The sequence below is a fragment of the Manacus candei genome, unplaced genomic scaffold, assembly GCF_025592945.1.
Source record: "Manacus candei isolate 608988 ecotype Guabito, Panama unplaced genomic scaffold, ASM2559294v1 h1tg000050l, whole genome shotgun sequence".
NCBI lineage: Eukaryota > Metazoa > Chordata > Aves > Passeriformes > Pipridae > Manacus > Manacus candei.
The window spans coordinates 25,574,041-25,591,042 of record NW_026138098.1 but is presented as its reverse complement, the minus strand read 5'-3'; the positions used below and the strand labels follow the sequence as shown (position 1 = coordinate 25,591,042).

At 40.4% G+C, this 17,002-nt stretch overlaps 1 protein-coding gene across 1 annotated transcript; it reads left to right on the top strand.

Annotated features, from left to right (window-relative positions):
- Positions 1 to 3,956: 3,956 nt before the first annotated feature.
- PLAC9 (placenta associated 9) lies at positions 3,957 to 16,112 on the top strand. The gene is made up of 4 exons (XM_051801024.1): positions 3,957 to 4,219; positions 13,621 to 13,721; positions 14,644 to 14,764; positions 15,931 to 16,112. Exons 1-4 carry the CDS (start codon positions 4,162 to 4,164, stop codon positions 15,939 to 15,941), a joined length of 291 nt encoding a protein of 96 aa, XP_051656984.1. The 5' UTR covers positions 3,957 to 4,161; the 3' UTR covers positions 15,942 to 16,112.
- Positions 16,113 to 17,002: the final 890 nt, after the last annotated feature.

Sequence of the window (17,002 nt, the reverse complement as noted above, 5' to 3'; positions counted from 1 at the left end):
AGGCACTGCATACCATATTTCATAGGGGGTCCTGAGACATGGCCAGCCTGAAATCTGTCAAAATGGAGGGACATAACAACTAGTTAAAAATAGGAAACAAACATAATTCACTAATATTCCATGTGACCCACCTTTTCCTTCAGGTTTCTGAGTCAGTTTCCTGGCAGATGAGTGCTCAGGAAGCTGAAGCCACAGCTTCAGAAAACAGCCTGAAGCCATCAGATGCTTACCTAATGCTGGCAAACAGAATCCAGCCCAGTGTGCTGGCACCAAGAGGACACCAGAGAGTCAGTTCCCACAGCTGACTCACTGTTGGCTTTAGGCACAGTACAAAATGTATTGTTTTGAAGAAGGCTGGACTAGGGTTGTCTGCTCCATGACACATACGCTTGCTAACTTCTCCAGGGAGGCCACAGAGACAGAGCTGGTCTCACTATGAACCTCACACTATGAACCATGTGATATGGGGGTTTTTACAGCATCAAAGATTATGCCTTTATGACAATAGCAGGAGAACTTCACGCTTTTTGATGATGTCCCTTGCAAATCAAGGTAATAAGCACTAATACAAGTTCATATATAACAGACTAGAGAGGGGATCACCCTGGCACAGAACCTGAAGGTATTCACACATTGCAGGCTGCGGCCCATGAGACCTGTAACACCAGCAGAATCTGCCCCATGAATAACAGAGGGATGGAGGCTCTGTGGAGACTGCCAGGCATGTGGTGCTAAGAGTCACTACCATCCAAAGCTTTAAATGGCAAAGTCTACTTCATTCTCATGAAATCACCACTGCAAGAGGCCCTTCATCTGCCCTGAGAAGCAGCCCAAAAGCTGCATACCTGGTCTGTGGAAATCAACCTCTCCAGGTAATAAAATTCTGCTTCTATGTCCATTCAACTACTGTTACAATCCAGCAGCCAGAAACTGAGTGAATTGAGTGAAAATAATTGACCTCTTCTAAACTGATCACAAAACAGGTCTCGTTTTATATAAGGTGTTCAGTAGCCTCCAAGTAGCAAGAACTGGTCATGGGCACCTGACAGAAATTAAGCCTGTGATAGGAGCTCAAGCAATCTCCACAGTCTGTAATGGAGACAAATCTTCTCTCAGGGGCAGGTAGGCAGAATACACAAACCTTGCACTGATTTCATCATCCACCAGTGTTAAATCCAGGGTAGAGATTATTCTCTTTCATTTCCTTCTCTTCAGGGTAAGGCACTTTCCTCTCCCTACAAGGATGGGTTTTCTACCATATTTTTGTTCCAAAGTAATCTCCACTTGATTTTCTCTATGTCTCACATAAAGTCCCAAGGGACTGAAGTACAGTACACTCCTACTTTTGCCAAGTGTTTGCTCAGCTATATCCTCTGTCAGCCCATGCTGCAGGATTCCATGCCCAATAACAATATGATCTTTTTCACATGGCACCTATATCCTCTGTTGACACATATCCTTTATTTATTCTGTTCCTTCTCCCTATGCACTCTGTAGGATCACTGTGCACTTATTCATTGCTTTTGCCAAGCATTTGACTAGTCCAAGAAAGTGATACAGAAAGACTGTACCAAAAACGATCAAAAAAAGCATCTCCCAAAATAGACTTAATCCTTATGTTTGCTCTCCCTTTCACCAAACTGCCTGCTGGCAAAAATTCACATCCCTGTTCACTGGTATGCTTTTTTTGGCTGCTGGTATCTTGGGAACATCTCAACAGCTGGATTTTGTGCAAACCTATATTCATATGATCTCATTGTGTTCTCATATATGGCCATTTCCAAGATGAATGTGCTGAAGAATGCTTTCTCTGATGATAATCAGTTACTAACTTTTCCAAAACCAAACACATTTGTATAATATTCTTTCTTCTCTCTTACACTGACAAATCTGTTTTGCAATTGAATGGGTGTTGTCACGCACTCTGGATTTTTTATACTTCGATTGCTAGTTAAGTTGTCTTACCCTGCAGCTTCATTCTGAGTACTTATAAATAACAAAAGTAATCTGAGGTAATTAACCCAGATTACTAAATATCTCAGGACAGGTAATCCTCCTGAAAAACCAGAATCCCACTTGGCAGAAGTATTCTTTCTGGCTGCATTTCCCTGCAGTGGAAAAAACTTCTCTCTGCTTACAGAAACAACCCCTGGAGCATAATACTAGAGGAAAACCCACACTATTTTGTTTAGTTCTCCATGGCTATCAGACCAGCACCTCACTATGGTCAAACATAACACAGTATGCAAAAATATGCAGCAAGTGCCTGAGAGGGACTGAACTGTTCCAGGAGCCTGAGAGTAATTCAGGAGGAACCTCGAGGAAATGTGCTGTAAAGGGGGTGAGCAGCCTCAGGAAAGGTGGTCTGGAATGGAAATTGCCTTATTTTTTTATAGTGTGTTGAAGGGAAAACTGATTCAATGAACATTCATTGCTTTTTAATAGTATGGCATAGAGGATGGCAGAGAGAGCACATGGAAAAGCATCCACAACAGGCTCCCTTTGAATTGATGCAGTGGGTGATTCTGCTTAAGGAAGGACAAAGGTAAAGGACAAAGACATTCAGAAAACAGCAGCCAGCTATTCACAAATATTCTTCTTCTGCTCCCAAGCCTCCTCTCTTCAAAGCACAGGCAACACACAGAGAATGTCCCACTTCAAAAATCATAGCCTACCATTTCAGCATCTCACATTCAAACACAGGGCTAAACTGAGGGTGGACTCACCATTACCTTCTGCAGTTCTCTTTTAAAGGTGTATTTATAACAAAATTAAGATTTATGTAACTTTTCACCAGGCATGATCAAATTTATTCTCAAAACAAGAATTCAAATTGCAGTATTGCTACATAGTGATTTAAGCCAAAACACCCAGAAAAACACTGCCACTCCAATTTTCATAGCTAATTTCATTTTCATTTCATAAAAATGTTAACTCATTCACAACAACCCTGAGAGCTCAATAAACACCGAGGTTGTTCTGTGCCCTGTTTTGCTCAGTGCCTCATTCAAGTTACCAGCTAAATTCCAATCACAGAATCTGTATTACCAAGGCTATTTTGCCTTGCAACTGAGCTCACAACCTAAGTTGTTATGGCAGTCCCTGAGGGTGATTATACTTTGAACTCTAAGATAGCATATCTACAGGCTCACTTTCAGTTATTCAAATAACTTGATTTTCTGACTGTTTGGGAGGTGGTAATGACCCAAGAAATCTGTTCTAGTTTGCAGGATTTGTTTTCAATAGTTAAAACACTGTTTATCCTGGACAATGGCCTTTGGGATTAAGTAGGATGTCTTAATGGCCTCTCACCTTTTCCTTGCAACATTTTGAAAAAGGTAACTCAAATGAATATGAGGAACAATACTGGGAAGGAGATACCTTAAGTCTAGAGGGGTCAAAGGTTGATGCTTATCCAGTCAGCACCCAGGAACCCACAAGACAAAAACAACATCCAATTAAGATCCTGCTAAAAATCACACACATTGTCAGACTACCATGAGCAGTGCTACTTTTGCACATGATGTTACAAAGCCCAACATATTTCAAAAATCTGCCAAACTGAGGAGAGCTCAAATGGCTCCTCAGGAGCTCCTATGATACTCTCCAAACATAAAGCATCACAGACAGTTGCCACCTCCCATGTACTGCCCAAGAAAGATGTTTCCACACTCTTCAAAACGAGCAAATTCGTAAGCTCACAAGATCTAAAGGTATTGTGTTTTCCAGTGCTCCTGCCTTCCCTGCCCTAGATGAAAACCTACAGGGAAAGAAATAACCAGCACCCCTTCCTTTTCCTTTCTCCCTTACTTTCCTTGCCCCATTTGCTGTATTTTATAGGATCCAAAGCTTTTTATTGCATTCCATTTGTAGTCTGGGTAAATAAACACAAGGGTAGAAAAACAACTTTGGGGAGACTGGACCACTGCCAGCTTGCCTGGATAGCTGGGCTGTGCATGGAGCTGGAAGGGTGTTTTTTAAAAGGAGGGAAGCAGCAGAGAACAGCTTAAGAATCTTGGCTCAGCCTGGGCATATTTCCGCCTAACTCTGGCTAAACCTCAGCACGAACGGCTGGATGAGGAGTGGATACACAGCTGGGGAGGGAGGGAGGCTGCAGGGCTCTCCACCAGAACTGCAGCAGAGCCCAGCGAGGCTGAAACCATGCTTTTCCTTCGGGCAATGGCATTTATTTTAGTCCTGCAGGAGCAAGATCTTCTAGGTAAGTGATTCTGAACTTGCAAAGCAGAAACTACAGCTTAATCGTAGCATTGTTAAAGCCTTTGCACGGGGTGGGAGAGGGAGGACAATAATTGTTCACTGTATTGGTTTTATATGAAGGTGACACAGGTATGCATCAAAATTCTGTGGGAATATTGTTTTTAACAGAAAAACTCAATTTTTATGCTATTAAACTCCACCCTGTAGGCATATTGTTTTGGTAGAGATTTTTTTACTTCTTACAGGAGATACTACCACTGTATCTTCAGAAATTCAGAACTACATTGAGGTGTGGCAGCCAGTGCTCTGAATCCCCATCATTACTGTTCTGGCAACCTTATTAACATACTAACTAATCCACTCAGAAATGAGATTGCAGTTCAAGGTGATTAGAGAAAGATTCTCCTTTATTCATACTCTTCTTTTAAAATTTGCTGGTAACAGCACCACATTTTTCTTTCTTCTGCTTTGGATTACTTATTCCTGAGATTTTGAGGCACTTAATGCCTTCTCCAAATAACTTGGGAGTACAAAGTATAAACACAGAACATCTGATAAGCCTGCATCTGAATTCTACTTTCATTAACACGAGATTAGTGCTGGAATAACCTGTAATCACAGTGATTAGTGTGACCATTCAGTTTGGCTAGTTCAAGGGTTTATAGTCCCCGTGTAACCACAAACCCAGCTTCCCAGCCTGTTTGTGCTATATCTTTTCTTCTAGCTGAGGCCCAGATTTATTTTCCCTCTGCTCCTACTTCGTGACAACACAAGGGTTGTATTTCATGGCAGGGTAGTAAGATCCTATTACATTCAAAACATTTCCTGAAAAACTGTTAGCCCCTGCTTCCCCCAGGTCCTGGTCCTCTTCCTTGCCCTGACTCCCTCCCACCTAACCAGCTTTGTAATGTTTATCAGCCATGAACTGAAATATCAATGCCCCAGCAAAAGCATTCTTGTTTTCACTCCACAAGAATTCATTGTCCTCTTGTGAGTTTTGCAAGCTTCACCAAAATAAATGTGAAACTAAATAAAAATTTAAAAAAAAAAAACCAAACAAACCTGGAAGAATGTTTGGGTTTACTCCCCAAAAAAGTATGGTTTTAAGCTAAAATCATTAGCAAACTCAGATAAAATCCAGCTAAACAGAATAATACTTGAATAATAACTGCAGTGGAGACTAATACCCAATATAATGCCAGATGGTAGCTACTCAGTCAGGGAATCATGTTTGCTGTCTCAATGGTATACTTCATGTAAGATGGAAAATTTTCTGTCTGTCATGGCCAGAGGAGCACCCTACCTGGCTGATAGGCTTAAGAAAATCATCCCCACTTTCCCTTTGCTATCTTTGGCTTGTGAGAAACCTAACTTTTGATTTCCTTGCAGATCCCCCCATCCTAACTCCTGCAGGTTCCTCTTAGAAATTATTCAGATTTGGCCAAATCAGAATTTACATTTTAATTCAGCCATTAATATAAACAACCTCATATTCAGAGAGCTCAGCCTCCAAATCATTCAGGAGAAGAGGCTGGCACAGGGGCCCTTCTGGATGCAACCACGTGCTCCTGCCTAATGGCCACAGTTCATAGTGCTTTGCTCTTGGTGCTGGGTTAGTTTGTGGGGTGCTGCCCAAACACAGTGTACAATGTAGCCTGGGGAACAATACCTGCCCCACTTAAACGTGTTTCCATTCTTACAAAAACCTCCAGGCAAATTGTTCCGAGGGGTGCAGCACCCCAACAGCGAAGTCTTTGCTCCATGTTTACCCATGGCAGAGAGGTGACCTGGAGTCCTCGGGAAAACAAGTACCTGGCACGCAGGGTGGCCCCACTGGCATGTGCCATTCAGCTGAGCAAACCAAACACTGAGCGCTCTGCCAGGGAGGCAGTAACAGGAGGGCCTCAGTGGGGGCACTGCTGCTCTATGCTCCACACTGTGCTGTGATTTGCTTTTAAACAGCACAAGTTCCATTCACTTTTAATTACAAGTTGAAGTAAAACAAGCGTATTCATGTTTTTTTTCAGCTAACGTGTTAGGACTTCTCAGGATATTTTGAATCCTCTGATGTTTACATGCAGTATCAAAGCTGGGAAGATCTATAAGCTAGACCATTGCCTAGAAATTGAAAAGAAAAAAATCCCTTCAGAACAGCCAGCTTTTCCTTAAAATGGACCATTTGCCTTCTCACAGAAGAGCATTTTGTCTCCAGGAGATTAAACCAATGCATTGTAGAACTAAAGCCACAGTAAAAATTTATGTTAGGTGTCCTATCTTAAATCATACTTGGACTCATATTTCTCTACTAACAAAGTAGTAATGGTTTATAACCTATACTGTAGGTTATAAACACTATAACACTATAAACACTGTAGGTGTTTTCTGTCCCTGCAAAAACTTATCAGCATTATTGTCTCCAATGCAAGGATTACAGTCTTTGCAAAACTCATCTCTGAGATACAGCTAGGAAGGAGATATAAAGCTTGTCACAACAAAGTGTACCAAGAAATAGGTGTGTTTGTTAAGACCATGAAACATCTGAAGATAGGGTTCTCTACAGAAGTGAGCCTTTTTACAGATTTTACATATCTGTAAAACCCTATGATTTGTTACATTTAGGTAAAAGGAATTTATTAAGTTCTGAGGACTTTGTAACCTCCATGTGTAAAAGCAAAAGTTAATACCAAACTTCAAAAAAACCTCAGGAGTTTAGAAATATAGGACTCCTGCTATTCACCTGCAGGATGTGGCTCTATTCACAAATGCAGCTGATCTGCTCTGGTTGAAACAGTTGTGAGTCTTGGCCACGAATGCCAAGATTTAGTACGTACACATGTACATATTCACTCACTATTCTACTTCTTGAGCTGTTGCAAAACACATGAACTGTCTGCCAAACAAAATATCTTCAAAAAATTCCTAGGCTTAAGTATTAGAAAAAAACCTACAATATCATTTCATTGTACTTACCTCTTTCTACTACGACTGAGCCATATGCAAACTACACCATCACAGAGCTGACTAATAAGTCACAGACTCACCTTACCCACTCCCCATGACTGTAGCTCCTATGACTAAACACAGACCAAAAGCCATGTCCTCAAAGTTGAAAGACTGTTTATTCCCTGATACAGTGATCACCCTCAAATTGATGGTGGCATCCAATATTTATGCATCTCACATCCTCCACTCTCAAGCCAGCCTTAAGTTCACTAATTCTACACAACTTGGGTTCTTTATGTACACTAAGACAGAGCACCTTTTCTTCCTAAAACAGCTCATCCCCTTCTCCACACACAAGGAAGTCTTCTACAGCTACTAGCTATAATCTTCCTAACACTTAGCTTTAGTTTCCATGACAAATATATATTCACACAGAAATAAAAACATAATAAAGGCAAACTTGTTTGTAGCCCAAAGCATCACTGTAAGTTACACCATGAATTAGAGTAACGTACCTGCAAATTACATCTCTTATCAGTCCAATTCCCTGTAGTCCTTTTCCATTGCAGCAGCAAGTGTAAGAGGATATTCCTGGCTGCTTGTTCAGAAGACCATCATGCTGGAATCATACTCCAAGCCAACAGCTCCCTCACAGGAACATTTAATTGCTGTCCTTCTTCCTTTGAATGAAAATATACAAAACTTAAGTGCTTCTTAAAATCATAGACATGGTCACACAGCAGAAAGAGGAAAGTAGTTTTTCAAGTGGCAGTTTTGCTTCTGGCAGACAGCCACGGCAGGGGCCCAGCTTCTGATGTGCCTGAAAAAAACAGTGCCCACTGGCAGCATGAACTATCCCTGGCCTTGTGCACTCTGTCTCCACTGCTGGGTAAGCGAGAGATGAACCTCCCTTATGAAATAAGAATTACATGGATCACTATACCAAAAGCTTCCTCCAAATGAGATAGTTTTACACAGAAATATGTAAACAACAACTTCTAACAAGTCCCATTTCTGACTGTGCAAATTTCACAAGCACAAGTGATGCACAGTAGGACCAGAAGACATTGTATCATGACATCTCACACATAGATGGATGGGACAGACTAGTTAGAGATGTGAGAACTGGTAGGCTGATACCTGACCCACCTTCACTAACACATTCCACAATGCATGAGATTTCCCCTTTGGTCCTGCTCTTTCAGGGAAAAAAAGAATTAAAATAAGTACAATCTCAACCGATCCAGGATCTGAAATAATATTCATAGTAGCATATTCTACATCTTAATAAACACAGTATGAACCAGTCTGGAAGTCTGGAACTTGACTTTCTGATGTGGTTATTTAGCTTCTAAAATGAACATTAAAAATAATTAATTTCATGGAGGACACTTATTTCAAAACGCTTCCGTTATCAGAGGCTCGTGAGTCTTGGATACTAGAAAATCCCTTGGATTTTCTTCCATGTCTGAAATCTTTCCAAAACTTGGCATTTAGGCAGCAGTTGAAGTATTCAGTGAATATATAGATTACAGATTAATCCCCAATCATACATTTTCAATGTACCTTCTTGAAATAATTTAAAAAAAACCCCAAACAAACCAATCTTACCACAACCCTTAAATTTCAGATCTTTCTACTGTCAGTTTTCTGTCTCATATACAATGCCTACTTTCCATCTCCCACTTTAGACAGACCATATTTACCCTGTATGAAATTTGCGATGTAGTTCTGCCATAAAAGCTAGAACCTAACAATGGTGTGTGTACATTAAAATATTTACATGCATACACATATATAGTTGCATGCAGATATAAGCAAACCCATGCAGCCACCCCCAGTGTGAAACATAGCAACCTATGGCAGTGTATAAGTTGCTAAGATATTTTTAAATATTTATTACAATCCCTGTAGTCTTTAATGCAATTTCTAAAGGCAAGAATTCCTTTATCTTTGAGCAAATAGAGACTCTAAACTGTAAAAAGAGGTTCATGGATGCCTAAATCACAGCTAAGCATTAGTGTTTTATGGATTACAGCCTGAAAGACGCTCTAGGTCCAGTTAAAGATATGCTCCTGAGTAGATAAGAACTTGAAGGGTATCTGTGCATTAAAAGCATTTTCCATAAAACACATATATAAAACACTTGCTATCCAAATCAATTATTTTTGATGTCCCAACAACAAAATTTTATATGGCTTGAGTTATATATAACACAGCTTAAAATGAATTCAGGCACTGTGGTGATAATGAAACCGGGAGTACTACAGAAAGTTAATTCAGTACTTCTGTATCTAAGGATGTCAATGTAATTAAGGGTTGACATAAACTAAGTTTGATGCCTTCAAGAACAGCCCCCAAAATGAAATATGACCAACAGTCTTGGCTTAACATGGTCTTCGGTCTGAAAGCACTAGTACTGATAGTATAAGTATCAACTCAGGTTTAAAGGAATTGGACCTTTCCTGAATTCAGCTGAAAGTTGTCTTCACCAACCACTTTTATAAACTGTGTAATTTCTTGAGCTAACATTTCAAACTTATGTTTGATTCCACATATTAAAGTGGAATCTAGCACTGTTGCTTTCTTCCCAAACTAGTTAGTGGGTTCACCATTTGAGCCTGGTACTCCATTTCATGACCTTGAGTTCACGATTCCCATTCATTTTCTCATCAAAAGCTGCCTGGCCACCTTATGCTATATGCTCCAGGAATGAAATGATACTGCTAAGCCTAAGGCAGTGCAAACAAGATCACACAGCATAGTATGTTTTCTTGAAGAGTTATACATGTTCTTCATTCCCCCTGCTCTATCACATGTTTCAGGCTTCCTCGTTTGCCATCTGGTTCCTGTTTCAATCTCACGTGCCTTTCTCTTGGCTTGTAGCCTGCTTTGTTTTACCCCTCCCGCCCCACTGAGCACAACATGAACTCGCAGTTAACTTTCAAAACCACACTGATCATACAGTGTGGCAAAAGGAATTTTACCGATTTTAAGGCCAATGGGGAACACCGTGGTCACTCACCTTGACCTTCTCTGTCACACAGACCGATGAACCCAACCTAGGGATCTCCAGATCAAGCCTGTAACTTCAGTTTGACCAGCAATGTGTCATTAGGAAGGATACTTATAAAGACCTACCAGATCTGTATGATTACACACTTCAGTGCTGTTGGTCCCAGTAACAGCAGAAAATGACAGCAAAAGAGACAGTTGCTCAGGTTTATTCTGATGTTTACCATTAGCAACTGCTTGGATGATAAAAATGAACCACTTAGCAGCACCTGGATACACAGAACCTTGACAGTCCTAAAAGGGGACATCTTCAGGGAGCATGTAGAAGCAATATCTTGGGGGGGGTGGGGGAATATATATCAAATGTACAGGAGGCAGAGGAGCTTAACTGAGAGATATTATCAGTCTAAGGCCTCTGCTCTTAACCTGTTTGCTAAGGTTGTTTTGATTTTTACTGCATTACTCTATCTATCCCCTGCTATAAGATCAGGTTTTGTATGGTCAGGCTGAGCATTGGACATAGATCCTTACTCTTCATCGTGCTACTTTCAAACTTTAAGCATGTTCTTCTATTAAACATATCCTTATTAGCAATCAGCTCAGAGATGCTCCATTTCCCTGCTGGTGTCCGACTGCATCACAGCACAGGGCAGCTAGAACTACCCAGATTTATGGGCACCATTAGGGTAGCACAGAGGACTTAATCAGAGGAAAAAAGGCACAGGTGGTTTTCTTATCTTGAACAAGACAGTTCTGGTTCTTGATGGAAAATAACCACCCATATATCAAATAGAAGGGACTTCAAGAATTTAACTAAACATCTCACTTGCAGGAAACATCAGGAGGAGATTTGCAGATAGGATGTTAACTGAAAGGTAATGTTCTCTCTGCCATACTGAAATGTTACAACTGTCTGAGTGAAATAATCTATTAAGTTTCAAATGAGAGATTTAAGACATTGAAATATGCCTCCTACACACTTGCCTAAGCTGTCAGAAGTTGCAAACACCCACACATTTTAAATATGTAATTTACATGGCATACAAAGAACATTTCACTTTTAAAAGTGGTTAGCTTTAAAACTTACTACCAAAGTTTTCTGTATTTATGCATGTGATTCAAAACATAGGCAAGCAAAAATTCCAATTTACATTTAAAAGTTTTTTCTGCTTCAGAAAGTCACTTTGCAGATTTAAGGTCTTGTATCAGAATCAAGGTGAAAGAAGTCCCAGTAGAGTGCCAACCATGTCTTTAGGTGATTTCAAAAGGCCAAAGTCTCTGGGTCAATCTGGCTCAAGCAGGACACACTTCTGCTTCTCCTACAGCACAGGTCTGAGCTTTCTTTAATGGATGAGCATGGTATAAGGTGCATGGTCAGAGAAGTGGCCAACACTAACATGAGCTAGCCAACATTAACTCTCTTGCATTTCCATTTCTAGGGAAAGGACAAAACTAAGCAAGCCTGGCATGTAGATTATGGCTGGCCAGAAGCTCCTTTAACATCTGCATACAACTGGTGCTGGCCTTCACCCAAACTTTACCTATGCCCTTGTGATCCAGATAGCTACATCTAGGGTAACATCGTAAAAAATAAAATCTCAGCAGATTCTTAAATTCCTCCACTTGCTCTCAGTCCACATAGTGATTTCTGCTGCCTCTTTTCACAGTTCATTTGTAGTTAGATCTGGGAATGCTCCCAGCAGCCAACTGATCCACAGTTATCTCATCACCATGCCTTCTGCTTGCCCTTGGCTCTGTCTCCAACACAGTGAGTAGCAGTTCAGCATACAGCTGAATTGGGCCACTGGGCTTGACACTGAGAGCTAGGGCTGGGAATATTGGAAAGGTGGAAATTTTATTCATCTCTGACAGTAAAATAGATCTTGCTATTATCCTATTATTAGTAAAACTAAGGTTTGTAGACAAAGAATGGCCACTATTTTGTAACATGTATTTCTAACACAATTTCAGTCTCTCCACACTGTTCCAGTCATGAGGGGAAAAAATGTAAAGAAATAAAAATTTTGAGAACTAGCATGGTTCATTACCATTACATTAGATGATAACAACACTCATAAACCACTACTATGAGCAGCAAAGAAGAAAAAAAGGGCAATTGCAAAGCAGTTGTTGTTGAAGTACCTGCTGTATTTCTGCACTCTTCAGTAGATGAAGTCTTTGGAATTCCATCCTAACAGCACCACCACCTGGTGAATGCTCTAACAAAACCCCCAACCAAACCTCTGCCAAACCAATTGCTAAATAATGTCCAGTACACCAGGTCACATTTTAATTCTCTCCTCCTCCCTGCCCTCCAGTTCCAAGGATGCCATTCCAACTCACAGTACAGCTCTCATCCCACTAAACTGCAATGATTACAATCCTTCCTGACAACGTGTTTGCTGTCATTTGACACCTGCACTCCAGAAACCTTGGCACAGACTTGCAGTGAAGCACTGCAGCAGTTCCAAACCACTGCTCTGGCACAACAGTACTGAAGTTGCTTGTGTTTCTCACTGTTTGTTATAACACAAGCTCATAGTTTTCTCTTTGTTACAAATGATGACAGAATGAGTTATTGCTGCTTTTTCACTATCATAGCTGCTCTAAGCCTCAAACAAGAGCAAGACCTAACTTTACATGGGGCAAGATACGTTATCACTTTAGTGAGGCTTAAAATAGTCTGCAACAGTTCTACACACGTATTAAAATCTAAATGTTACTGAATGTTGCACAGAAGTTATGGAAAGGACATTGGCTCCACTAAAGCATGGACACCAGCAGGTACTGACCTTTCATGGAACAGAGCCAGCAGGATGAAAAGTTCAAAGAGCAAGAGCTCATGAGTACTGAGAGGTAAACACAGGTCAGTGAGAGATAAGTGACTTCGTGTATAGCAGCATATATGAGTGACTTGGTCAGCAAATAACATCAGCTGTACATACTTTCATTGTTTCTCTTCACATTGCAAAGTCAGATTGTCAGGGACAACCTTCTGGCACAGAGCAATCATCAGCCATCATCAGTATCCATTTGGAAAGTGGACAAAATCAGCTACTTTTCAAAGCTTTACCGTACCAGCTGCTTCTGAAGAAAGTCCAAGAGTAACTGCTGTGTAAGGCATATCTTCCCAACGCTTACGTTTTATACTTGCAGAGACAGAGTTACAGTCTATAAACTTACCCCACACAGGTAGGAAAAAAGCAGACTGTGTAAAACAAATGCACAGATAAACAAAAACACCCATGGCAAGAGAAAACACCTTGTTCTAATGAACTGACATGTGCAGGCAGGGAGACACTCACAGCGCTGGGGCATCGGCGAGAGGTTCAGTTCCTACATTTGCCTCATGAACAATGCTGTTTAGCATGCAAAATTCCAATTCAGAAAGGCAAGGACTGCTATTTAAAAGCTCCTGCTATTTAACTGTGTCTGTTTTTCCAGTTGCTGCAGATCCTGCCGATGAGTTACCCGGAAGTTTGGGAAGGGGAAGCTGGTGTGATGAACATGATACGATCCACGAACGCTTAGATATTATTGAAGAGGTAAGAGGAGTTGTGCTGGCTCCTGAACCTTACCAGACCTCTGTCCTATTCTTTTGGCCCAAGAAAAAGAATAATATTTCTACACAGCATCCCTTCATTACTTTATTCTAGTCAAGGTCAGACAATTTTTTTTCAGATGTCATAGCTTGCAACTATCTATAAAGCCATTATCACCGGAAACATATAATCTTGATGATTCCAAAAAACTGATTAACCAATCACTGACTGTTGTATATCAGACTTTTCTAAAATGTTTATAATTATGCCTTTAATCCAACAATCTCAGAATTGATGTTGGTAAAGTTTCACACTGGCTAATAGCTAGATGTGGTTCTGCAGGTGACTTCAAGACTGATGGAGGAGTTTCTGCTCACCCCTGCTGACACTCAAGAGCTAAATGAATTCTATGACTGGGATTCTATGAAAGCTGCAAAGTTTGGGGTTTTTCCCCTGCTGTCTTAAGCACTCCCAAGATACAAGCTAACTATTCTCAGCTGGGTAGTTGCCAAACTCCATGCTGTTGGTTCTTAAAATGGCAATGTTACCTTTCTTCTGCTCTAGTCCCAGCCCTCTTCTTTACACTCCATCAGATCCTCTCATCTTCCACACAGATTCTTTTATTGGAGATGATGGGGGCTTAGAAATAATAAAAATCAAAAACAAATTAATGTAAAGCTCCCTCCAAGAAGTCAAATGATGGGTTATTCTTCATACAGGAGTGCTGTAATGCAACTCTTGCAAAACAAAGTGCTAATACTTAGTGCCACTAGAGGCCAGCAGAACACAGCAAATATCTGAACCTGCAATGCGCAATATAAATTAAACCAGCTGTCAGCATTATGGGACATTGGGTTTACACATTCCTTCCACTTGACCCTTTGACTACCTCCTTTTATCCACTTGTCTCCCTTGTTTCCATTAGAAAGTAATAAAAACAGTGGAGCACCTGGAATCAGAAGTCAAATCACTCCTCAACATCATCAACGAGACAACATCGAACATCCCCATCGTCCCAGGAACTCCACTTATAGACATTTTTGATGGTCAGTATCTAGCTGAGTGTAACCTAAGCTGAAAGAAGTGTTACATATGTTACTACCAAATATGCCATCTTTTCTTGCCCAAGATGATCTCACTCCTTCGTTCAATTAGGGTAGTTAAGGCCTCAGCTGAAATACTGAGTCCAGTTTGAAACACCAGGTTTCAACAACCACTAAAGAAAGGGCTGGAAAAAAAAGGGGGGGACAGACTAAGCAATCTCAAGGTCTCTTACACTTTTAAGATGCTGTGATTCTTTAGCTTCACGTGTGACAAGATAACAGAGGGTAACAAAATAAATTAAAAAAAAAGTACTGGAGATATTATCACTTTGATATCTTAAATCCAACTTTGAAATGCAAGCCCTTCACACAAAATGTGCTTCTGGATAGATGTTTTTGCAATAAATTAAACTACAACAGAGATTAGTTGGATGAGACCACCTATTCTACACAGCTTCTTACAATGGTCTCTCCTCTTCATTCTCTGCCCAAATATCAACAGTGCATTTAACAAGGCGAGACACACTCCTGGTGGAAAACAAACCACTTGTGGAAAGGTATAAGCATCCACAGACATGCTTATGAAGTCAGTTTTGTCAGTGTTGGGTTTTTTGTTTGTTTATTTGTGATAGCTGTACATGGGCATGCCATAGTTCACTTACATGACAGAAGGTGGGCTCGAAGTAGACAGTAGAGGTGATGTTGGTTTTTAGTTCTTGCAGTTGCTATACTGATCTGGTCATCATGATTGATATGTCCTCACCAACTTTGTTACCCATTAAAATTTCCAGTTTTCTCTGAGGGGCAGTAAACAAGTAACTAAGTAATTAAGTTACTCCCCTGCAATGGAAGAGAGTATTCCAATGGAAGAGAGTATTCCAATAAAAGTGAAAAGTATTCCAGTAAAGTGTAACAGTGAATTTAAAATGGAAATCCTGGGTCAACCCCAGCACATCTGCAGCACATCTATAGTAAGTACTACTCAGATGGAGCTTGCAACAACTGCCAAACGGCTCAAGAATTACAGATCAGATCTTCCTTCTATGATTTCATGAATCCAAGTAACAATTCCCCACTTTAGAGTAGCATATTTTAAAAGAGATTTATCCAAAAATGATGGATCCTGACCTCGTAACCAAAAATAATTACATCAACTCTTCTTTATACAGATACCAGCTGAGCACTGCAAAGACAGAAGACAGGTGAATGTAACTGTTGTTGTCATCAACAGTTGCACTTTTGCTCATTTAATAAGCTTGTGTTTCCAGAATTTGTGCAGGGATGAACAACCCTCAGCTGTAGTTCGCCTTCTGTGTTCCTGTGCTTTATAATAAACAGGTATTTGCTTTTAGACAGCGTTTCAAAGCTTTATATTTAACAAAACTGCATTTCAAATACAGCATTGTCAGTAAGAAAACAAGATCAGGTGGTGTCTGTGACTACAGCACAACTAACAAACTTCCCTGAATTCAAAAGCTTCCTTCTTCCCTGGCAAAGAAATGAACTCTTGCTATTGGTGCTAACCAATGAAGATACACTTTCAGCTGCAGTTTCCACTCAAGACATGCTCAGATTGTCTGACAGAAATGAGTGTATGGAGCAGTTTGGCTTTGGACATAAGTCACGTTGCTGCCACTGACTGAAACAGGAGTCCTGTCAGCACATCCTGGCCAGAATTTGTCATGTGGACACACAGCTACCATATTCTATAATCTCTACACTCTTCTCCCTTGCCATACTGACAATACAATCAAGAATTAAATCCACGACATCACCATTTTCTTTCAAGACAAACAGCAACACAACTTCTAGGAAAAAGGACCTGCCTGGCCCTTACACAATAGAGACAGTGCATGCCTATGTGTGTGAAATAAGAGGGGTTTGCATGTTCTTAATTAACAAGCAGCCTATTCTCACTGACCCAGTTAGAAAAAACTCTTCCCCCTTGTACTTTTTTCCTCTAGATGTTTCTATTTTTGAGAATGACAAGCTGGAGAGATACCATCCATGCTAGCAGAGAACAAAAATTCAGAGTTCCAAGAATAAGATAAAATACAACATGCAAAAGTGAAAATACTGAGCAATATCTACAGATTACATATATCATGTACAGACAATTGCTCATCAACAGCAAGTAAGTACCAAGCTCTCATCAACACAACAGTTTCCTAATAATCCTGTAGATTCAAGTAGAGAACTTCTATGGAAAAAGAAAGTGACATAAAGTGAGTAATTACTCAC